At 43.8% G+C, this 25,100-nt stretch overlaps 1 protein-coding gene across 1 annotated transcript in view; it reads right to left on the minus strand.

The window, feature by feature from the left end:
* The window catches only part of B4GALT6 (beta-1,4-galactosyltransferase 6), a 148,710-nt gene extending 124,189 nt beyond the window's left edge, over nt 1-24,521 (minus strand). The window contains exon 1 of the mRNA XM_082258603.1: nt 24,215-24,521. Within this exon, the coding sequence (XP_082114729.1) occupies nt 24,215-24,332 (118 nt within the window). The 5' untranslated portion in view covers nt 24,333-24,521. The remainder of the gene's footprint in view (nt 1-24,214) is intronic.
* Nucleotides 24,522-25,100: the final 579 nt, after the last annotated feature.

The raw sequence follows: 25,100 nt of genomic DNA on the forward strand, positions 1-25,100 counted from the left end.
TACTCCCATCTATGCTGGATCTTTCTTCCAGGAGCTGGCAGAAAGCAGGGTAAAGAAAATGCTAGTTTGGGTGCATAAGTGTGTGCGCATTTACAGGCGTATGTCATTAAAAAGTGTATGCGCATAAACTCATACCATTGGCTAAAATATTCCTTTATTCTAGCCACTAGAATGCATTTACTAACATTTATGGATAGACATGATGCCAGTAACCATATTTTTTGTGTCTGAGGCAGGCCATACACTGTGAGAATTTCTTTTTTGCAACTATGGGTTGCAGGAAAGTAATTTGCATGATTTCCCCATCAACACAGACTGTGCTGACAGGGGAATACCTCCTGCTGAGCAATTGTCCCCACCGGCTATAGTAACTACTAGCGATAATTGCAAGGGAACCCAGCAGGCTGGTTGTACACAAGTTGATCAATTAACTTTGTACATTCAGCCTGCCTATTAATGGTTTTAATCTCGGCCAGTTCCTGCTGAACCAGCCGAGATTCGAACTGTGTATGGCCAGCCTTAACCGCTTGCCAACCGCCACACGACTATATACTGCGGCGGTCAGCCCCTCACAGGCAGAGTGACGTATCGGTACGTCACTAGCCTGGGAGGGTCTGGGGAGCGAGCGCGCGCCGCCGGCGGCGTGCTCCCGCGCGGTCACGGACCCCCCCGCGCGTGTGACCGGCGGACCCGATGTCCGCTGGTCACTCGGCGATCGGCGGGGGAGAGGGAGAAAGGCAGGCAGCTAGTGTAAACAAGCTGCCTGTCAGTTCTCCCTGTGTAGAAACACTTATCATACGGTTCTACTATGTAGAACCGTTGATCAGTGTAACTACACCTCAAGCCACAGCCAATCACAGTTAGAATCACGCCCCTAGGGACACACACAGCCCCTCCCTCTCAAATAAAGTTAACCCCTTCACTGCCAGTGTATTTTTACAGTAACAGTGCATATATATAGCACTGATTACTGTAGAAATGTCACTGGTAACCCCAAAAGTGTCAAAAATGTCAGTCAAGGGTCCGATCTGTCCGCCGCAATGTCGCAGTACCGCAAAAAAAAAAAATCGCAGAGTGCCGCCATTACGCGTTAAAAAAAAACCAACAAAAATGACAAAAATCTTTCCCTTTGTTAGTAAACGCGATAACTTTTGCGCAAACCAATCAAAATACGCTTTTTGTGATTTTTTTTTACCAAACATATGTAGCATAAAACAAATTGGCCAAAAATTTTAAAAAATTTTGATTTTTACTTTTTTTTGGGGGGGGAATTTCATATAAAAAAATGTGAAAAATATTGTTATTTTTGCAAAATTGACGCTCTTTTTTTGTTTATAGCGCGTGATCAAAAAATCGCACAGGTGATCAAATACCGCCAAAAGAAAGCTCTGCTTGTGGGAAAAAAAGGACGTCAAATTCGTTTAGGTACAGCGTCGCACGACCGCGCAATTGTCCGTTAAAGTCACGCAGTACCGAAACGCAAAATACCCCCTGGTCAGGAAGGGGGTAAAATCTTCCGGGGCTTAAGTGGTTAAAGATGACGTAAACTCCCATACATGAATTTTACCTATAATAAACGCTTACCTATAGGTACTGTAATTATCTCCTAAATATGCACCGTTTAGGAGAAAATTACGGTACATGCACTCTGAAGGAACGGCTGAGTCCTGTGCCGTAAACAGCAGCTCCCGTGCAGGATTGATGTCATTGGGGCTCCGACAACTCACACAGCCAGAGTCTGCGAACCCAGAAGGAAGGACGGGTGAAGATGGAAGCCCTGTCGGCAGTTCTAAAAGTAAGTTTCACATATTGTGCTAGTATGAGATGCATACTAGCACTAGGGATGCACCGAAATGAAAATTCTGGGCCGAAACCGAAAATGCAGGATGCCCTTGGCCGAAAACGAAAATGACTTTTTCCCCCAAATAATTTTAAAATAGATAGAAGAGGGGCATACACCAAAAACAGGCAGTGATGTACACCTGTCGCTGCCACCCTGTCACAGTATATGTACTGTGACAGGTTGGCAAGAGGTTAATTTAATTACCAATGGTATTAGTATTATGCAGCATGAGGGGGTTAATGTATTGCCACTGCTGGTCACTGATGCATTAGTGACCGACCAGTGGCAGTTAATTACCCCTTTGTGCTGCATTAGTGCAACCAGTATCAGTGTTAATTAACACTGGTTGCACTGATACTGGTTGCACTAATGCAGCACAAAGGGGTTAATTAACTGCCACTGGTAGGTCACTAATGCATCAGTGACCAGCAGTGGCAATACATTAACCCCCTCATGCTGCATAATACTAATACCTTTGGTAAGCTCGCCTCAGCTCCCCCCCCCCCCCACTGCCTCAGCGTCCCCCTCAGCAGTACACCAAACCCCCCCGCCTCAGCGTCCCTCCCCATCCCAAGGATGCAATCTCCTTACTGTCACTCTGCTCCTCCGGTGTCCTTCATCCAAAAGGCGCGCCTCTGGCCGGCGGCCCGCCTCCCTGTGATGTCACTTCTACTGCGATCTGTCCATGAATGAACTAACACACCGGGCCAGAGGGCGGGCGAGCGGCCTCTAATAGCTATAACTATGTGAGCGCTTCACTTCCCTGTCAGAGGAGATACCCGCATGACAGGGAAGTGAAGGCTCACATAGTTATAGCTATTAGCGGCCGCTCGCCCGCCCTCCCGCCCGGTGTGTCAGTTCATTCATACACATCGTAGTAGTAGGGACATCATTGAGAGGCGGCGGCCGGCCAGAGGTGGGACTTTTCAAACCTGCGCTGCGCCCTCCTCCTTCCTCACGGCGGCCATTCATTTCGGCATTTTTAACCCATTTTCGGCCGAAATGGGATAGACCCAATTTCGGCCGAAAATTTCGGTGGCTGAAATTTCGGTGCATCCATAACTAGCACATTATAAATTTGCCTTGCAGGTTAGGAAAAAAAAAATAATAATAGCCGGCGGTTTACGACCGCTTAACGCTGCTCGGCTAAATGTCACAATGTGCACAGACACATTGGGGTTGATTTACTAAAGGCAAGTGCAGTTGCTCCAGAGCTTGGTAAATGAGGTCAAGCTTCACATTGCAAAGAATACCCAAATCACATGAAAGGAAAAAAAAAAGAAATGAACAGCATTTTTGCTTGCACATGATTGGATGATGGAAATCAGCAGACCTTCCCCTTATTTATTAACCTCTGAAGCAAAGGCCCTTGCTGAGTGCAACTGCACTTACAATGTGCACAGTCTAGTTGCCTTTAGAAAATCTTTGTTTTTGAGTTTCTAGGTTTAAGCTGATGTTATATATATATATATATATATATATATATTATATATATATATATATATATATATATGGAAAGGTTAGTAATATTCCACACCCAGATCATCCTGGCACTCTCTCTATTTCAGGTGCTAATATTGCACAAGCAGGAAGTGAACATATTAGTATAGACAATGGGTTCTTCACTCGTCTGACACATTAACAGAAATCAATAGACAACAGATCTGAATTGCCTCATGAATGAGATCTGGAATGTCACCAGCATGAGGTTACATTCTTACGAAAAAATTACTAAGAAGTGATGCGTCAGTAGTAGCACACCCCTGAACTCATGATACTTGCGTGTTCTCAATTCATCAGGAATGTGCACTGAAACCATTTCTACCATCACAGTTAATGTACTATTTTTTACCAATGTCTTATAGGAAACTATATGGCCATTTTCATTTCTATGCATCTTTCTTGATCTATTTCTACTTTTAAAGGATAATGTGCTTTAAGACAAAAGGGCACTTATTCTTTTTGCCCCTTTGCCCTGACCAATCCTTACCCAGACTCCCCCTCCACAGATGCAATACTTACCTCAATCTGGCGGCTGCGGCCTTCAGGGTTTGTTTACATCCTGGCTGTGCCTGTGCATTTCAGCCCCAGACTTTTATGGGGGTTTCCTGCCATCTTTGGCCTCTGGACACTGACCCAAAGAAGTCTACAGGGTTGAATTGCACAGGGGTGGACGAGATGTAAACAATCACCATCAGGCCAAGGTAAGTATGCATCTGTAGAGGAGGAGGATGGGTTAGGTTAAAGCAAAGGGGCCAAAAGGAAAACTGAACTTGTTTTGAAGTGCACTTATGCTTTAGGGCTCGTTCACACCATCAAGCTGCGTTATCACATGGTCACTGGTGTGCGCTGGGAGGAAACAGCACTGATACACTGATCCCAGCGCGTCACACTATATACTTTTTTTTTGTCAGAACAAGTGACATTTCCTTAAAGTGGTTGTAAAGTCAAAAGATTTTTTAACTGTATGCATTCATATAAAAAACCTTCTGTGTGCAGCAGCCCCCTAATACTTTCCTGAGCCCCCTCTCTATCTGCACGACTGCCTCGGCCATCCAGGACTCTCCCTCATTGTTTGTGACACGGCAGGGGCGCCACTGGCTCCCGCTGCTGTCAATCAAAGTCAGTTAGCCAATCAGGAGAGTGAGGGGACGGGGCTGGTTCGTTCTGCACTCTTGTTACCCGTTTTCAGCAGACAGCGAGCAGAAGCCCACTGTCAGCTGACGTCACAGAGCAGGTCCAGGCTCGGGAAATATCCGAACCATATGGTCGGGATCCACCCACATGATTGGACCGACACTCGGCTCAGCCTCTTGGCGAGCCATTGGGGGACTGAGCCCGAGGCTCCCACCCTCTTCACAGCCCAGCACTCCAGGGAGCACAGGGGGGAGTCAGAGCAGACAGCATTGAATGACAGTCATCAGCTCTCTGCTCAGGAATCCCTGAGAACTGAGCGATCTGTGGTGTTTGATCGTTCGGTTCTCCCATTAGGGGGACAGATACTGCAATAAAAAAAGATATCAATGATTCTCTTTTAAGTAATCAGAACATATATACGGGGCTGAATCAGGGAAGTGAAGATGAAAGCTCTCAGATCTCCTAATTTGGAAGAAGTGGACTTTGTGATCCCTCATATATTACAGACCCAGCGTCAGGAGCCCTAAAATAATATCTATAGAACACAAGCTTTCAGGGAAGTATCAGGAAGCACGAACAAAGGAAATCCACCAAGGGTTTTCATGAATAGGTCGATTTTGACACTATAATTTTAATGTTCTAATTTAGACGCCAAAGGGTTAGGCAAAAAGTGTTGACTGTGTTTAAATTTCCATTACGATATTATTTCCATTACGATATTATCAGCATTATTAGTCTCAACATATCACCTATAACCCTTATAACTATTGGGTTCAAGGAAAACTCCAGCCCAGGAATAAAACCTTGAGATAGTAGAGGAGGCATAGTCCACATGTTCAGTACTTTGGTTTTTCATCCTGTGATTGCTTCATTGTACGAATCCATCCTATTCATTTTTTGCCAGTAATCTGGTGATCCAGAAATTTGGCTGCTTTATATGCCGGAACACCCACTACTACTTGTGCCAGCCAGCAATCACTACTACTTGTGCCAGCCAGCAACCACTACTACTTGTGCCAGCCAGCAATCATAGGCAAACCTGCCTTGGAAGTTGGAAAATGACAGGTAACCCTGGGGGCAGATAGAGATGAGATTACACAATACAAACAGCAAAAAGCACAATCGTACTGCACTTGTTAAACAGTCTATGAAAGTTTGGTTGCAGTGGATTACTGGATTAACTAGAATTAAGACAAACAACAATTTTCGGAGATTAGCACAACTACAGTGTTTACTTGATAGCATTAGCTCACTGACTCCGGCATGTTAAATTCAGTTCAATTCATTTTAAGGGCTTGTTCACGCCAGGTGTGTTGGGACTGTGACCCACGGAAGAGCAGTGTGCCGCTCAAGCTCGTATTGTGAGGAGCAGTGTAGATAATGTCCATTGCTGCAGGAGTGCCGGCTCGTTCCTATTCCTATGACCACTAAAGATAGGAGAGAAGGAATCCCGGATAACGCACGTCCATGCGTGTGATGTGATGGAAGAGACAACCTCAGCCTGGGCTACCGCCAGGCCATGCCCCCAATGTGTTTCGCTCCACCCCCCCGGAGCTTAATCATGGGGATGTGTTGGGACTGCGACGGGCAACCTCAGCACAATCCCAATGCAGGACAAGTCAAAAAAGCCTTGTTCTCTATCAGCCTAGGTTCACACTAGATGCGGTGCGAATTTGGCACCAAAACTAAAATCGCAACACGTATATGCCAACTGATTGCGGAGTGTATGTTAAGTTAAAGACACCCCGCAATTGGTTTTCAAAATGCAGCACAATTTGCAGAATCGGATCACATGGATGTGAACATGCGATTCTGGTGCGGCCTAAAAAGGGGTCTTGCACCAATTTCATTGCAATGCAGTGCGATTTGAGCCATAAAAATCCATGGCTCAAATCGCACCCCAGAGACACCGCATGTAATTCGCACAGAAATGTGCTGTGATTCCTGTATGAATTACATGCGGTGTGTTACGTGCACTGTAGCAGTGTGAACCCAGGTTTAGGCCAGTTTATACCACTGTGACGCAATTAACCACCCTGTACCACGTTGTAGCCAATAGATTTGATTGCACATTTCAAAAAAATTAGAACGAAGAAAAAAAAACAAAAAAAAAAAACAAAAAGAAACCGTAGGGTGGATTTAAATCACTAGTAAAAAGGCTTGATTTAAATCAATTTGATTTTAATCAAAATTTAAAAAAACAACTGTCATTTCTGTCCCGCTGTTGATATACTGACAGTCCCATTCACTTTAACCACTTGCCGACCGCAAAGTGGCTCTCCCGTCTCTTACGTCGGCAAAGTGGCTCTCCCGTCTCTGACGTCGGCAAAGTGGCTCTCCCGTCTCTGACGTCGGCAAAGTGGCTCTCCCGTCTCTTACGTCGGCAAAGTGGCTCTCCCGTCTCTTACGTCGGCAAAGTGGCTCTCCCAGGCAGAATATTTTTCTTGCTCAAAAAAAGAATATTTTGATTGCGCAAACCAATCAAAATACGCTTATTGCGATTTTTTTACCAAAATATGTAGCAGAAAACAAATTGGGCTAAAATGTTAAAGAATTTTGATTTTTAATTTTTTTGGGGAATGTTATATAGCAGAATGTGAAAAATATTGTGTTTTTTTTTTTTTTTTTTTTTTTTGCAAAATTGTCGCTCTTTTTTTGTTTATAGCACAAAAAATAAAAATCGCACAGGTGATCAAATACCACCAAAAGAAGGCTCTATTTATGGGAAAAAAAGGACGTCAATTTTTATTTGGGTACAGTGTCGCATGACTTCACAATTGTACGTAGTGCCGAATCGCAAACTAGGGCCTGGTCATTAGGGGGAAAAATCCTCCGGTCTGAAAGTGATGCGGCAGTAACACAACAAGGTGAGGGACGTGACGGCAGCAGGTGACTGGATGCCCGCTAACAGGCGCTGCCATGATGAATTTGAAATGACAGGTGCTCTATAAATGTAAGGACTCATACTTGGTGGTAGTTAGTGTGAAATTTGGTGAATGCATCGGGCCAAATATGTAAATATTGCAGAATATACAGCCTCATGCTACATACCTAAGCTCCATTTCATGCTGAATAAACTAAATTAATAATTTATCCTGAATGGATTTTTACTCCAAAAGCATTTTATTAAAATAAATTTGATAAAAAGTTTAAAAAAATCCAATTTAAATCCAAAAAAAAATCTGATTTAAATAAAAAAAATGACTTTTTTTTTTTTTTTTTAAATCATTGATTTTTATCCACCCTGTGAAACAGTGTGAGGCACCAGAATCAGCGCATCAGCACTATTCCTCCCTGAGAACACCTGTGCCTGTGACCTCACCGTGGACGCTGATGTCAACGAGCCCTAAGGCTTAGTATTAAGGGTAGCGTAATGCTAACAGTTAGGTTTCACTTTAATGATAGGTTTAGGATTTGGGCTAGGTCACCAAGAAATCTGTCAAGATAGAAACATGGAAACTGCCACTGCTGACTTTTACCAATTGCTCATTGCCTGGCCATCATGCTGCCACTCTAACTCCGAGTCACTTTTCAAAAACAGATATGCAGACAATGCCTGCTTTTCTCTGATTTTCCAGATGTACACACTTCCATGTTAGGGACTCAAAACCTTTTAAAAGAATCAGGATTAGTATCTCAGCCAGGCAAGTAGCATTTTCAAAAATAGGCCAGCAACAACAGACCCTATATTTTTCTCAAGTCAAGTTTACTTACAGTCTATGTTCACACTGGTGCGATATGGGAAACCCTGCGATTCCGTGCCGGTTCCCGCATCGCACCTGAATCGCGCATGGAGATCAGCAAACCGCTCCGGGTGTCACTGTAAAGGTAACGCCACCCACAGATCGCAGTGTGAACCATCAAGTGGTGCAGGAATCAGATTGCATAGGTGCGAACACCCATGTGATCTGATTCCAGTGCGGACCAAAAAGGGTCCTGCACCATTTTGGAGCGAATGCAATGCGATTTCAGCCAGTGTGTATGGTTGAAATCGTATCGCATGTGATCTGCACAGCAATGTGGTGTGAATCACATGCAATGTCTGTCATCGCACAAGTGTGAACCCAGCTAAAGGCGATCCAATTTCTGTACCATTTGACAGTTCGCACTGCGATCTTCAAACTGATCTGGGGAGGTCATTAACTTTACATTGACACCCCCAGCGGTTTTAGTGTGAACCAGTGTGCGACTTTGGTGCGATGCGGGAACCGGCACTGAATCGCAGGATTTTCCCGCACTGCACCAGTGTGAACCTAGACTAAAAGGTCTCCTCACACCTTTGTGATCCTGTATTGCACTGTTCATTCTGAATAGGCCAACAACGCATGGCAATTCATAAAAAAATAGAACTGCATACTTATTTTTTTGAAGCAACCCACCATAACACACTGGGGTTCAGACTAAAGTCAAATAGACCCTGCACTTTGCAAAGTGCAGTTGCTCCAGAGCTTAGTAATTGAGCTATAGATTCCCTATGCAAAAGCTATACCCAATCATGTGCAAGGAAAATTAAAAACAAAAAAAAACTGCATTTTTGCTTGCACATGATTGGATGATGGAAGTCAGCAGAGCTTCTGCTCGTTTTCTAAGCTCTGGAGCAACTGCACTTTGCAAAGTGAATGATCTATTTGCCTTTAGTAAATCAACTCCTTTTGTATGTGTGTGCATCATGGCACGCTGCAGCACAGGTGTGATGGTGCATGCTTCTAAAAGAATGGCGCAGCACAGTGCCATGCAATACAATGCATTCTACTAGCCTATGGTAGAAGAGATAAACTTGTGGGCAATTCTTTGACAGGACACATTTTATGTAACAGACTGTACAACAACAAAATGACACGTCTAGGTATAGGAGATGTCATATCTGTCACAGTTGCGTGTATATGCATCTTGTGCAAGACTTTTCCCTAGAAATGATTATGATAGCAAACATTCTAATAGATTACCGCGGCCATAAAATTGATGTGCGGAGATTTTATTTTTCTTTTTTTTGTCCTTTATACAAAATTTAGCACCTATTTCACAATGTAAGACGACTGAACAGTAGAGATGAGCTTGGGCATCCTCTAAACTCATCTTTACCTGAACGCCAAACTCGCTCGCTTTTTTTTTTTACTCCAACACGCTTCAGGCCGGGTCATTTCCACCCGCGACTGAGAAAAAAAGAAGCAGGCTGCAGATTGGACATGACCCAGCCCACAGCTCATTGGACGAAAAAAAAAGGAGCGCAAGTTCAGAGGACACCTGAGCCCACCTCTACCGTTCCGTTATCTTAGATGGGTAAACAGGCGCGGAATTTTGTATAAAAGGCAAAAAAGAAAATAAAAATCTCCAAACATCAATTTTCTGGCAATGCTAATCTGCCACAATTAAAGCATTCATAATCACTTGCGCCTTTTTGCACATGACATAAAAAAAAAAATCTTAAGAATCCTATCTATGTACGTAAGGGCTGGCCTACAGATCAGCACTCTTCCCAAGATGGCAGCTATTTCTAGGGAGGTATTAAAGAGGACGCAAACTCTGCCCCTTATCAATGCAGCCAGTATGTTCACACTTTCCATTACATTCTGCCCAGCTAGTACCCCTTGTATTGTCTCTTACTTATATTTAGTGCAGTTTGTAATTTGTCCCCCCTCGCCCGAAGTCAGCGCCATGTTGAGTCCTGTCTTCTGTGTCTGCAGCGATTTGGGCTTCTGCCCTTCTTGTTACTGCGCATGCGCGAGATTTCGGCAAGAAGAGTGTGTAGGCAAGACTCTTTTTTGTTATGATTACTAAAGCAACCCTGCTGGGTATAGAGAAAATCTCAGTGGAGTCCGGGCTCTCGCAAGGATTGCAGAGCGATGCCGTAGAGAGGCCGTGATCGTGGCGCGGCATGGCATTGCAAGTAGTAACGGCACGAGAAGCGTGCCATCAAAAAAAGAATGTTTTGCTCATCTGCCGGTGACATTAAAGAAGTAAAAAAGTATGATAAAAGAGATCCAAAGACAGTGATCTGCACATTATATGCTGATTATTAACCACTAGAGCATTTTGCTGTCTTACGTCTGGGCCACTTTTTGCGATTCGGCGCTGTGCGACTTTAACTGACAATTGCGCGGTCATGCGACGCTGTACCCAAACAAAATTTACGTCCTTTTTTTCCCACAAACAGAGCTTTCTTTTGGTGGTGTTTGATCACCTGTGCGATTTTTACTTTTTGCGCTATAAACAAAAAAAGAGCGTTTATTTTGAAAAAATAACAATATTTTTAACATTTTTTTATATGAAATTCCCCCCCAAAAAAGATGTAAAAACCAATTTTTTTTTTAATTTTTGGCCAATTTGTTTTCTGCTACCTATGTTTGGTAAAAAAAAAAAAAAAAAAAAAAAAAAATCGCAATAAGCGTATTTTGATTGGTTTGCGCAAAAGTTATTGCGTTTACTAACTAAGGGAAAGATTTCTGTCATTTTTGGTGGGTTTTTTTTAACGAGTAATGGCGGCGATTTTTTTTGCGGGACTGCGACATTGCGGCGGACAGATCGGACCCTTGACTGACATTTTTGACACTTTTGGGGGTACTAGTGACATTACTGCAGTAATCAGTGCTATAAATATGCACTGTTACTGTAAAAATGACACTGGCAGGGAAGGGGTTAATTTTATTGGAGAGGGAGGGGTTAATATATGCCTGGTGCTTACTGACGTGTGGGGGGGGAGAAGACTGTGTGAGCCAGGGACAGATCGGATGTTCAGCTATGCTGAACACTCCGATCTGTCACTCCCTGTCACTTAGGAGATCCACCCGCTCTGTTTACACAGGCGGGCGGATCTCCAAACTGGATTCCCCGACGATCGGGGCAGAGCAGCGGCAATCGCCGCCGCTCCTCCCCTGGCCCGACTCTCGCTGTGAATGCGGGGGACAGGGGAGGAGTCTAGCGACGTAGGTCTACGTCACTAGACGATAACGAGCCACTGTGCCGCAGTAGCAGCACAGTGGCTAGTGGGAAAGTGGTTAAAATGAGGAAAATTGAACTTTGAGAGTTTACAACCAATCATTCTTTGCATTAAGGTGAAAATCCTTCTGTGTGCAGCTCTCCTCCTTATATTTACCTGAGGCCAATCTGTACCTGAGAGCAGTGGCTCTCTCCACTCATTCCCTCACTGGACAGGGGCAGCAGCAAATGCCACTGGGCACCTGCTGCTGCCAACCACAGCCGGCAGGCAGAGAGCGGGGCCGAGCCACACTGTGTGTGTCAATGGACACGCAAAGCACGGCTTGGGATTGAAACGGCACAAGTGCTCCCCAAGCCGTTGGCTATAGGGGTACTTGGCAGGGGGAGGAGCCAGGATGCCAGCGAGAAACCCCAGAAAAGGAGAATTGGGGCGGCTCTGTGCAAAACCGCTGCACAGAGCAGGTAAGTATACCACGTGTACAATAAATTTAAGGACAATGGAGGATGCACAGGGAAAGGGTAAAGCCTTGTCACCTCAACTCCTGTCCATAGAGAAAGTTATAAGAAATCTCTCCAGTGCGGAAACAGATAAAAACTTTTTTTTTTGTAGAGTGGAGAAAGTGATAGAACTGATAATGTTTTTTTGCTGCCTGTGCCTTCTTGTCCCTGTGACAGTTGCACTGCTTAGTTTCAGATCATCATATGGGAAAATCTTCCCAATGGTGTCACAGAACGAAATAACCTTACAGAAATTGTAACTTCTCATTCTGTTCAAAATTAAGAAGAAACTTCCCCCTAGGGCTTGTTTACACCTGCAGCGGCCCTTGCTGCTCATCTAAAAAGTGATCCATGGTGGATTGTTTTTCAGAGGTGTGGTAGAGCAGCAGTTGGCAGTCATATAGGAGGCAATACTGCTATTGTTTGGCTTGTGATTGCAATGCAGCCCCAATCACGTGAATGGGTCTTGCTTTGTGCACTGGTCCAAGTTATGGAAGGGGGAAGGGGATTATGGGGTGGGGTTGTTTTTCAGGTTTTGGGCTTGGCCCCTTTGTTCCAGTGAAGGGAACTCTTAAGGCATCAGCATACTAAGACATTTTGGACAATTTCATGCTCCCAACTTTGTGGGAACAGTTTGAGGATGGCCCCTTCCTGTTCCAACATGACTGCACACTATTGTGCAAAGCAAGGTCCATAAAGACATGGATGAGGGAGTTTGGGGTGGAGGAACTTGACTGGCCTGCACAGAGTCCTGACCTCAACCTGATAGAACACCTTTGGGATGAATTAGAGCAGAGACTGTGAGTCAAGGCTTCTCTCAACATCAGTGCCTGACCTCACAAATGCGCTTCTGGAAGAATGGTCAAACTTTCCCATAGACATACACCTAAACCTTGTGGACAGCCTTCCCAGGAGAGTTAAAGCTGTTATAACTGCAAAGGGTGGGCCAACTCAATATTGAACCCTACGGACTAAGACTGGGATGCCATTAAAGTTCATGTATGGTCCAATACTTTTGGTAAGATTATATTTTATATAGTGTATATACCGTATTTTCCGGCGTATAAGACGACTGGGCGTATAAGACGACCCCCCTAATTTTCAAGTTAAAACATAGGTTTTGGGCTACACTCGCCGTATAAGACTACCTCCCTTCCGAAGCAAGGCAACACCATTGAAAAACATCAGATTTCTCATAGATCTCCAAGGTACCCCAAGTACTGTAATACATGTAATCTCTCATAATATCTCCAAGGTACCCTAAGTATAAGTATTAATGGTAGATGTAATCTCAAGACGCTGGCTGTGCGGGAATCCTGTACCGGTATACCATATGTACCGTAGCTTCGGCTACATACAGTACCGCGCTGAGCCAATCACGGAGAGCGATGTATTCGATTATTAAATGCAAAACCTGCTCAGATTGGCAGAGTCAGAGAGGTGGGCTGATGTTACTCCGCCAATCCGAGCAGGCTTTGCATTCAATACTACGGTTCATACGGTATTCCGGTGCAGGATTCCCACACAGCCAACGTCTTGAGAGATTACATCTACCAGTAACACTTATACTTAGGGTACCTTGGAGATATTATACTCGGGGTATAAGACGACTCCCTATTTTTGGAAGATTTTTTTGGAGGTTCAAAAGTAGTCTTATACGCCAGAAAATACATTATATATATTTATTTTTTTTTACATGTTACTGTAACAAATGCTTCCACAACCTTGAACACTTGTTTGAGGCCCCGTTCACACAGGGGGCGATCCGACTTCGGGGGGCGACCTCCGAGGTCGGGGTGCGAGCAGCGCGCCGCGACCTCGGAGCGGCCGCCACGGACTTCATAACATTGAAGTCTATGGCGGTCGCCTCCGGGTCGCCCCAAAGAAGCTCCGGACCCTTTTTCTAAGTCGGAGCGACTTGTGTCGCTCCTATTAGAACGGGTCCGCAGCTTCCCTATGGAATGCGACCTACGGCGACCTGTGAGGCGACCAGGTCGCCTGACAGGTCACCTTAGTGTGAACGGGGGCAAAAGGAGAACTTCAGGAATGGCAGTATTTATTTTATTTTTTTTTTTTAAACAAGCTTTATGCCACCTTGTGGGCTCCTAACATTTTCACTGAGCTCCAAGAGCAGAGCTATGGATAGACTTCTGGTGCTCCAATGTTCGACCTTCAGATCTCCGATATAGCAGCTTTACACTCCGTTCAAACTTATGCATGTATATATAATGAATAATAAAAATAGTTTCTAAAGTGTTCATTGTAAAATTTCTGATACGGTTCTTGGAACAGAGACCATTTCTTCAGGGGAATATATTTACACAGGCATTGATCATGCATAGACATAACTACCAAGACGTCCTTCAACACCAAGAAAACCTCCTGTGACAGAGACTGTCCTATCACTAGAGGCATCTCTGTGGTCACAAATGCACCCAACAGGGAAGCCACTACTATGCTGGTTTTATGTTAGCTCCCACTAATGACATGGGGGGGGGGGGGGTAATTCAGAAGATAACAGACAAATCACCCCCCTTAGGGGAGAAACCGATTTACCCCAGCACTACAGGTTTTATGTTAGCTCCTACTAATGACATGGGGGGGGGGGGCAATTCAGAAGATAACAGACAAATCACCCCCCTTAGGGGAGAAACAGATCTACCCCATCACTACAGGTTTTGTTAGCTCCTACTAATGACATGGGGGGGGGGCAATTCAGAAGATAACAGACAAATCACCCCCTTAGGGGAGAAACAGATCTACCCCATCACTACAGGCAAAGACACCGGGTCCTAGACAACATGCATTTTTAAGACAATTAGCTCTGGCCATATCTTTCCTCACAGGGTGATGGAGGCAATCTGAGGTGAGGAAAGAATTTCCCATCTGCAGTGTTTCAGGAAGGTTGAATAATGACCTTAGCAGGTTGCACATAGCTCACATTGCTTCACGGAGCTGGCGAAGGATGCTCAACCCACCAGTTTTATGAGAAATTATGCAAGGGAAACCCAACAAGTCAGCCCACAAAGGTTAGCAAACAGGCTGTAGCCTGCCTTCAACAAAATCCTCCTTGACATTTCAAATGAGTCACCGGGGCTGTATTTGCATGACAAACAGAACAGGAAGTTCTTTCACCATTTGACGAAGGTAACCTCACCGTGGAAAAACGCAGACTTTCGAAAGCCCACTTCCACGCGTGAAAATATCCTTAGTGGGTGAGACGGTGAATTCAGAGATGACTAGTTCAAAGGCGCGTCCCCCCCTCCTCAGTCTCATGGTTACAATTCACAATATTCAGTGAAAAAATAAAATCAGAAAATAATGACCCAAAAACGTTGCCAGAATACAGTTTCCCAGGCTCCACTGTTTTCTAGTAACAGTCACTCTTTTCAGGGCTGTGGGTAATTATATAAAGATTATTTACAAGCTCCTGTAATTGGAGGCCTCCAGGACATTTTTCTGAACTGGGGTTGAAAGACAAGGATAACAAAGCAATAGAAAAAAAAATAGGAAAAGCATTCAAATTTCTAAAGCTGAAAATAGCGCTATAAAAAAAAAAAAAAAAAAAAGTACTGGGGAAAATTTTTTTGTTGCGATATATGACAACTAGCGAGATAAATGCTAACCTAGACATAGGGTACATATGGTTGGACCTCATACACCAAGCATCTAAGGGGCTTGTTTGATGTTCACAGCAACAGATTCTGGTTTTATATTATACTTTTTATTTTATTCCTTAATAAAGAGAATGTGAGGAACAATATGATGGTTTTATGATACAATTTTCCACTTATGGGTCCTTTCACACGGTCCGCCTCCGTTGGCGGACTCTGTGCTGCTCAGCGGGGGATTGATCCGCCGATCCCCGCTGAGCAGGCAGGTGACAGCTCCCTCTCCGGTCTGTGTGCAGAGAGGACGGTGTCAGAGCCCCACTGCTCTCTATGGGGAATCGGATGAGAACAAACCGCCTGTCCGCTCTCATCCGATCCCGTGGACGGATGGAAAATAGGGTTTCCTTCCGTCCGGGTTTCACGGACAGGATCGGAATCGGAAAGCAGCGGGTGTCAGCGGACATGTCTCCGCCCAATAGGGATGCATTAGGATCCGATCAGATCAGTCGCACTGACAGGCGGATCTGATCAGATAATTTGTGTGAAAGGGGCCTAACGCGCGCCTTCAAACAGGAAAAAACAATACAAAAAAAAAAAAAACTTTGCACCACTGCAGCCCTCAAAAAAAAAAAACACTTGCCTACTGGGCCAATTCTGACACTTCTCTCATTTATTTATTTATTACAAGTACTTACATAGCACCATAAAATGAAAAACATTTTTTTTTCTAGAAAATGAATTTAGAACCCCAAAATATTATTTATATTTTTTTAGCAGAGACCCTAGAGAATAAAAAGGCCAACGTTGCAATTTTTTATGTCACACAATATTAGCGCAGCAGTTTTTCAAATGCAATTTTTTATTTTTTTTTAAATACACTTTTATTAATAAAAAATAAATAAAAAATACAATCTTTAACCCATTTTAAAAAAATAAATAAATATGATAGATGTTAAGCCGGGGAAATAGATACCCAACATGTCATGCTTTAATATTGCACATGCTCGTGGAATTCCGGAAAACTACGGTACCTAAAAATCTCCATAGATGATGCTTTTAAAGTTTCTACAGATTACCAGTTTAGAGTTACAGAGGGGATCTAGTTCTAGAATTATTGCTCTCATGGCGATGGTTTGGAAACAGTGAACATATGTGGGCGTGACCTACGTAACATTCACCTCTGCGCACGGGCGGATGGGGCGCTTCAAAACATTTTTTGATATCTTTAAGGCTCCGTTTCCACTATTGCGAATTGTTGTGCAACTTGACACGTCAAGTCGCACAGCAAGTCAAAAGCCCTTAATTTCAATTTGGCCCGTTCTAACTGCTGCGACTTGAGTCGCAGCGACTTGAAAAATAGTTTTTGCACTACTTTTGGGCCGACTTCAGTGCGACTTGTCCCTCATAGAAGGAAGGTCGCACTGAAGTCCCCAGAAGTAGCCGCAAACAAGCCACACTACAAAGTCGCGCTAGAAGTAGCGCGACTTCGTAGCCGCAATAGTGGAAACATAGCCTTATTCCTATTGCAATGAATGTAAACATACTTTGTGATAGAAATAAGCAGCAACAGGTCCTCCTCATGGAGAGATCTGGGGTCAATAGGACCCTAAACCCCTCCTCTACAATGAAAAGCATTAGATAAAAAAATAAATAAAAAACATTGATCTAGTGCTAAAAATGGCCTTGCTTACATTGGGCAGGAACCAGAAGTGACATCATGACGTCGCTCGGGTCCTCCTAGACCATAGAGAGGAGCGGAAGCCATCTTTCCTCCGCTCATCTCTGTTACCAGCCACTGCAACTGCCGGATCCGTTCTCGGGGCTACCAGGTAAGCTGGAGAACCACTGGGAAGTGGCAGGAGGGGGGCAAATCCGCCGCTCTAACCACTTTTATCGGTTAGAGAATCGCCGGATGAAAAAAACAATACCAGGGTTATGGCAGATCACTGCAGCCATAATCCTGGTATTCCCCTTCCGACTGAGGACGCCTTGTCTATGGCCCAGTCGCAAGTGGTTAAAATTTGTTACATTTTTGTATTTACCTTTTCTTCAGTTCCTGACCCACCCTGCTTCCAACCTCCATTCTTGCCTGGTGGGAATGACATTACCCTATACCTGCATGCTTCAGTAGATGCCTCTCAGTGTATGTTATGTGGCTATCCCAGGAGACCTCTGTAAAGGCATATACAGTGCTTGGGGTGCGCTGTTATCAGGGGGACTGATCTTGTGCTGGGACAAATACAAGCAGATGACCTGTGCAGTGCAGGTACAACCCACTGCATGGGAACATTTTTTTTTTTTTGCTCCGGCCAAAAATGTTTTTTCCCCATGTAATAGGGCTATGCCCGCACACATGGATCAACTGTTTTTTCTAGGGGTGAACACATACTCACCTGATCTGTCGATCCTCCGGAAAACTGCACTCAGCCCCACAGTCCAGCAGTAGACTGTTCTGGTCTATGGCGCGTACTGACGCCAGGAACAGTCCATTTTCAAGACCGCAGGGAGGATCGGCAGGTCCAGTAAGTATATCTCACCTGCCCTCTCCCCTAAAACAAAATGAGCACTAAGGCCCCTTTCACACTTTTGCAATGCGATTTTACCGCGATTTTGACACGATTTTGAGCAATGGCTCAGGGCTATATACCTCAAAACGCATTAAAATCGTGCCAAAGTAGTGCAGAAACGACTTTGAAGATAATGGAAAACTACTTGTCATGCGATTTTGCGGTCCAAAATCGTGGGACAAGTCGCACTAGTGTGAAAGGGGCCTTAGCTGGTGCAGTGCGGGCACAGCCCCAATGCATGAGGGAAAACATTTGTTCAGAGTTCTGCTTTAATGAAGGAGGCAGGTGGCATCTGATGACTTGATAGGCTGAACCCCACCCAATGGTATAATGCCATCCATATTCTTTTGCCCAAAGCTCACCACATTACAACCTGATTGTACAATCTCCTATAGATCTTTCAACAACTACATAGAGCAAGGGCCTGCCTGATTGGACAGATCATATTAGGTGGGTCATCACATTACGTAGATTTGGTAAATCTAAAACCGATTTTTTTAAATATTGTATGACAATATCATACCATGTGTAGTGACCCTAAGAGCAGTAAACTCAGATATTCTGTAAGCTTAGCCCCTGGTCACATCGGAGCGACTTGTCATGCAATTTGACAGATCCATATCGCATGAAAAGTTGCACCCTATTGATAGAACTGTTCAAATAGGTGCGACTCTGAGACTATTTTTACTGATTTTAGGTGCGACTTGCATAGACATCTGTGCATGAAATCATACAGATGTCAGCCAAGTCGCACTGACAAGAAATTGTGTGATTTTAAGTGAAGTTGCACAATTTCAAAGTGGGATTTGGTGTGACTGAAAGCCCAATTCCTATATCTGACAATGATCAACGCACGCACCCTTTCTCTGAACTGACAACACAAGGGCTGAGGTATGAGAAATGCACTGTGTGAACTTGTTGCCTATAGCAACCAAAGAAACAATCCAGGGCTGCAGAAATTAGAAATGGCGTCAACCTGTTGCTTTGGGAGACAAGAAATGTTTCCTATACCACACTATTCATACATGTACAAGCATGCCTGAAATTACAAAGACTGTCACCTTATTGTTCCTCTGACAGCTACTACACCATGTGATTATCGCTACGGCTTGTCCGATCAGCCTCACTGCTAGTCTAATCACATGACAAGCAGATGACCCATTTCCAAAACAAAAGTCACTCCTTTCCTAACTTTCTTTAAGATAACCAAAACAAAAGCAAACAAAAAGGAGCACAAAACTGGAGACAATCCCAAGAGCAACCAATCAGGTCTTGCCTTTCATTTCATAGAGAAAAGACACATGAATTCTACTGCAGCATACAATTTGCGTTGCTGCCCATAGTTACCGAATAGAAGTTTTATTTCCATATAAAACGAGAGGTGAAATCTGATTGGTTGCGATTGAAAATGGCTCCAGTTTTGTGCTCATTGTTTAGTTCAAATTTAATAATTTGTCAAAATTGTAACTTTATTTTAAAGCGTTTAAGTGTCAAAATGTAAACTTTTTGTATTATGATAGGATTCTGCGTTTGCACATGTCCGACGTGCATTATGAAGTGAACAGGACACAGAGAACAAGTGCTTTCCATGGATCTTTGCAGTAAGCCTGCGCTGATCAATACAGTTCAACTGGCATGGTGGAAACCTGACCCAAAGTCATCTTCCTAGAAAGCTGATTGGCTGTGTCTTGGTCAGGTTTGGGTCCGTCAGTTTTAACCATGGATAACTGATCACTGCATACAGTACATGAACCCACACATTCATCCTGGATGTCCATGGATAACTGATCACTGCATACAGTACATGAACCCACACATTCATCCTGGATGTCCCGCTGCTGAACCAACCGAATGGTGAATTTTTACCAACCTCCAAAGAACACCAAATAATTCAGATCACCATCCAGAGACAAATAAACCATCATAGCTGTCAAAATAAATCGGCCCATACAATTAAAGCTAATGACAGAGGTGAATGAAGCTCACCGTGGTCTTATTCAATGGTCAGACCGGTGTGTTATAAGAAGCACCAGGAATCTCACCGCGCACAGCAACCATTCAACCACCTGTTGTGGCAACTCACTTCATCTTGGCACTGAATACGTACGTGTACCTAGATCTACAAACCATTCATTGAAGAGATAGGGAGACCCATACTGGGGGGGAAGGACTACAAAGATCCTTCTCTCCCTGGATTGCCTTTGTTGGGTGATGTGCATGAAACGACATGGAGCACATCTACTCATGACAGAACATGGAGATATCTCATTTATAATATTACACACAAATAGATCCCGCTGATTATTCTTTACGCATAGATCCGACTATTCTCTAAATACACAAATAGATCCAATGATCCTCCTGGTTATTCTCTAGATACACATAGATCCAATGATCCCCCTGATTATTCTTTACGCATAGATCCAACAACCCTCCCCCCGACTATTCTCTAAATACACAAATAGATCCAGTGATCCCCCTGATTATTCTCTAGATACACATAGATCCAATGATCCCTTTGATTATTCACTAGATATAGATAGCTCAAATATTCCTTCTAATTATTCTCTAGATACATAACGATCCCCTGGGTTATTCTGTAGATAACACATAAATCCAGTGATCTCCTGATTATTCTCTAGATACACAATGATCCCCTGGGTTATTCTGTAGATAACACATAAATCCAGTGATCTCCTGATTATTCTCTAGCTACATAACGATCCCCTGGGTTATTCTGTAGATAACACATAAATCCAGTGATCTCCTGATTATTCTCTAGATACATAACGATCCCCTGGGTTATTCTGTAGATAACACATAAATCCAGTGATCCCCTGATTATTCTCTAGATACACAATGATCCCCTGGGTTATTCTGTAGATAACACATAAATCCAGTGATCCCCTGATTATTCTCTAGCTACATAACGATCCCCTGGGTTATTCTGTAGATAACACATAAATCCAGTGATCTCCTGATTATTCTCTAGATACATAACGATCCCCTGGGTTATTCTGTAGATAACACATAAATCCAGTGATCCCCTGATTATTCTCTAGATACACAATGATCCCCTGGGTTATTCTGTAGATAACACATAAATCCAGTGATCTCCTGATTATTCTCTAGATACATAACGATCCCCTGGGTTATTCTGTAGATGACACATAAATCCAATGATCCCCTAATTATTCTCTAGATAAACATAGATCCAATGATCCCTCTGATTATTACCTATACACTCACACCTACCGTAGATCCAATGATCCCATTAGTTATTCTCTAGATACCCATATGTGCAATGATCCTCCTGATAAGGGTTCTAGATACACATACAGTATCTCACAAAAGTGAGTACACCCCTCACATTTTTGTAAATATTTTATTCTATCTTTTCATGTGACAACACTGAAGAAATGACACTTTGCTACAATGTAAAGTAGTGAGTGTACAGCTTGTATAACAGTGTAAATTTGCTGTCCCCTCAAAATAACTCAACACACAGCCATTAATGTCTAAACTGCTGGCAACAAAAGTGAGTACACCCCTAAGTCAAAATATCCAAACTGGGCCATGCAGACTAATTGGATGCAGAGTATGGTCTGAGCACTGACTGGCTGATCCCCCACCCCTTCAACCTCTGCACCAATGCTGGCAGCACTCATACGTCTATTTCCCAAAGACAACCTCTGGATATGACGCTGAGCACGTGCACTCAACTTCTTTGGTCGAGCATGGCGAGGCCTGTTCTGAATGGAACCTGCCCTATTAAACCGATGTATGGTCTCGGCCACCGTGCTGCAGCTCGGTTTCAGGGTCTTGGCAATCTTCTTATAGCCTAGGCCATCTTTATGTAGAGCAACAATTCTTTTTTCAAAGCATCAGAGAGTTCTTTGCCATGAGGTGCCATGCTGAACTTCCAGTGACCAGTATGAGAGAGTGAGAGCGATAACACCACATTTAACACACCTGCTCCCCATTCACACCTGAGACCTTGTAACACTAACGAGTCACATGACACCGGGGAGGGAAAATGGCTAATTGGGCCCAATTTGGAAACATTTCACTTAGGGGTGTACTCACTTTTGTTGCCAGTGGTTTAGACATTAATGGCTGTGTGTTGAGTTATTTTGAGGGGACAGAAAATTTACACCGTTATACAAGCTGTACACTCACTACTTTACATTGTAGCAAAGTGTCATTTCTTCAGTGTTGTCACATGAAAAGATAGAATAAAATATTTACAAAAAATATGAGGGGTGTACTCACTTTTGTGAGATACTGTAGATCCAATAATCCTGATTATTTTCAAGATACCCAAAGATCCCCCCTGGTTATTCTGTAGATACACATAAATCCAGTGATCCCTCTGATTATTCTCTAGATACACCTAGAGCCAGTAATGCCCTGGATTATTCTCTAGATACACTTAGATCCAATGATCCCTCTGATTATTTCCTATATATTCACACCTACTGCAGATCCAATGATCCCTGGGTTATTCTGTAGATACACTTAAATGCAGTGATCCCTCTGATTATTTTCTATATACACCTAGATCCAAAGATCTCCCTGGTTATTCTCTAGATACAGAAAGAGTCAAATATCCCTCTGATTATTCTGTAGATACACATAGAGCCAATAATCCTTCCAATTTCCCTCTAGATACACAAAGATCCCCTGGGTTCTTCTGTAGATACACATAGATCCAATGATCCCTCTGATTATTTCCTAAATATTTACACCTACTGCAGTTCCAATAACCCCTCTGATTATTCTCTAGATACCCATACATACAATGATTCTGCCAATTATTCTCCATATACACATAGATCCAATGAGCCCCCGAATTATTCTCCATATACACATAGATCCAATGAGCCCCCGAATTATTCTCCATATACACATAGATCCTATGATCCTCCCAATTATTCTCCATATACACATAGATCCTATGATCCTCCCAATTATTCTCCATATACACATAGATCTTATGATCCCCTAATTATTCTCCATATACACATAGATCCTATGATCCCCCTAATTATTCTCCATATACACATAGATCTTATGATCCCATAATTATTCTCCATATACACATAGATCCTATGAGCCCCCTAATTATTCTCCATATACACATAGATCCTATGATCCTCCCAATTATTCTCCATATACACATAGATCTTATGATCCCCCTAATTATTCTCCATATACATATAGATCCAGTGATCTCCCTGATTATTCCTATAAATACATAGATCCAATGATCTCCCTGATTATTCCTATATACACATAGATCCAGTGATCTCCCTGATTATTCCTATATATACATAGATCCAGTGATCTCCCTGATTATTCCTATATACACATAGATCCAGTGATCTCCCTGATTATTCCTATATACACATAGATCCAGTGATCTCCCTGATTATTCCTATATACACATAGATCCAGTGATCTCCCTGATTATTCCTATATACACATAGATCCAGTGATCTCCCTGATTATTCCTATATACACATAGATCCAGTGATCTCCCTGATTATTCCTATATACACATAGATCCAGTGATCTCCCTGATTATTCCTATATACACATAGATCCAGTGATCTCCCTGATTATTCATATATACACATAGATCCAGTGATCTCCCTGATTATTCCTATATACACATAGATCCAGTGATCTCCCTGATTATTCCTATATACACATAGATCCAGTGATCTCCCTGATTATTCATATATACACATAGATCCAGTGATCTCCCTGATTATTCCTATATACACATAGATCCAGTGATCTCCCTGATTATTCCTATATACACATAGATCCAGTGATCTCCCTGATTATTCCTATATACACATAGATCCAGTGATCTCCCTGATTATTCCTATATACACACACATACTGTAAACCCAAGGATCTCTGTGATCCCCTGATTATTCTAATATACACATAGATCCAATGATCTCCCTCCCCCTCCCCGGGATCCATGCCTTAGATGACAGCGGTGTGATCTCCGGGGCCGGTAAGGAGTGGCAGGCCGTGTTGAAGTGTGATGGACCCCCCCAGCCCCCACCCCTTGAAGCCATCAGAGCCCAGGCGGGCCCCTCACTTACCTATGCCAGGGGCCACATAGATGAAGTAGAGGCAGGAGGAGGAGAGCGAGAAGAAGAAGATAAAGGCGAAGATGGATCGGTTAGAGACCCGCAGGAACCTCCGGAGCAGCGACCTCATGGTGCCGGGGGGGACGGAAGACGGCTCTCAGAGGAGCTCCGAAGCGGACAATCTACTACTAGGGGACAAGCCCATCGGGTGACAGCAGCCAGGGGACAAGACAGGAACACACCGGGGACAGGAGAAGCCGGAGATCGCCGGACACAGCAGATCCACCAACCCCCGGGGGGAGGAGACAGGAATCAGAGACAGGGAAGAGGGGAGGGGCTGTGATGTCATCATAAGGGGAGGGGAAGAGGAGGAGAGGTGGTATCCCGGGAGGAATGCTGCATGGCCACAGCTGGGTGGGCCAGACTCAGGATAGGGCTGGGGACCCCGACATCCACCGGCACTATATATGTCAGTGACCTCCACCCCATCCATGGATAACAGGGGGCACAGATCTACACCCCATCCATGGATAACAGGGGGCACAGATCTACACCTCATCCATGGATAACAGGGGGCACAGATCTACACCCCATCCATGCATAACAGGGGGCACAGATCTACACCCCATCCATGGATAACAGGGGGCACAGATCTACACCCCATCCATGGATAACAGGGGGGCACAGATCTACACCCCATCCATGGATAACAGGGGGGCACAGATCTACACCCAATCCATGGATAACAGGGGGGCACAGATCTACACCCCATCCATGGATAACAGGGGGGCACAGATCTACACCCAATCCATGGATAACAGGGGGCACAGATCTACACCCCATCCATGGATAACAGGGGGCACAGATCTACACCCCATCCATGGATAACAGGGGGCAC

Source organism: Pelophylax lessonae, assembly GCF_965119305.1.
Source record: "Pelophylax lessonae genome assembly, chromosome: 5".
Lineage (NCBI taxonomy): Eukaryota > Metazoa > Chordata > Amphibia > Anura > Ranidae > Pelophylax > Pelophylax lessonae.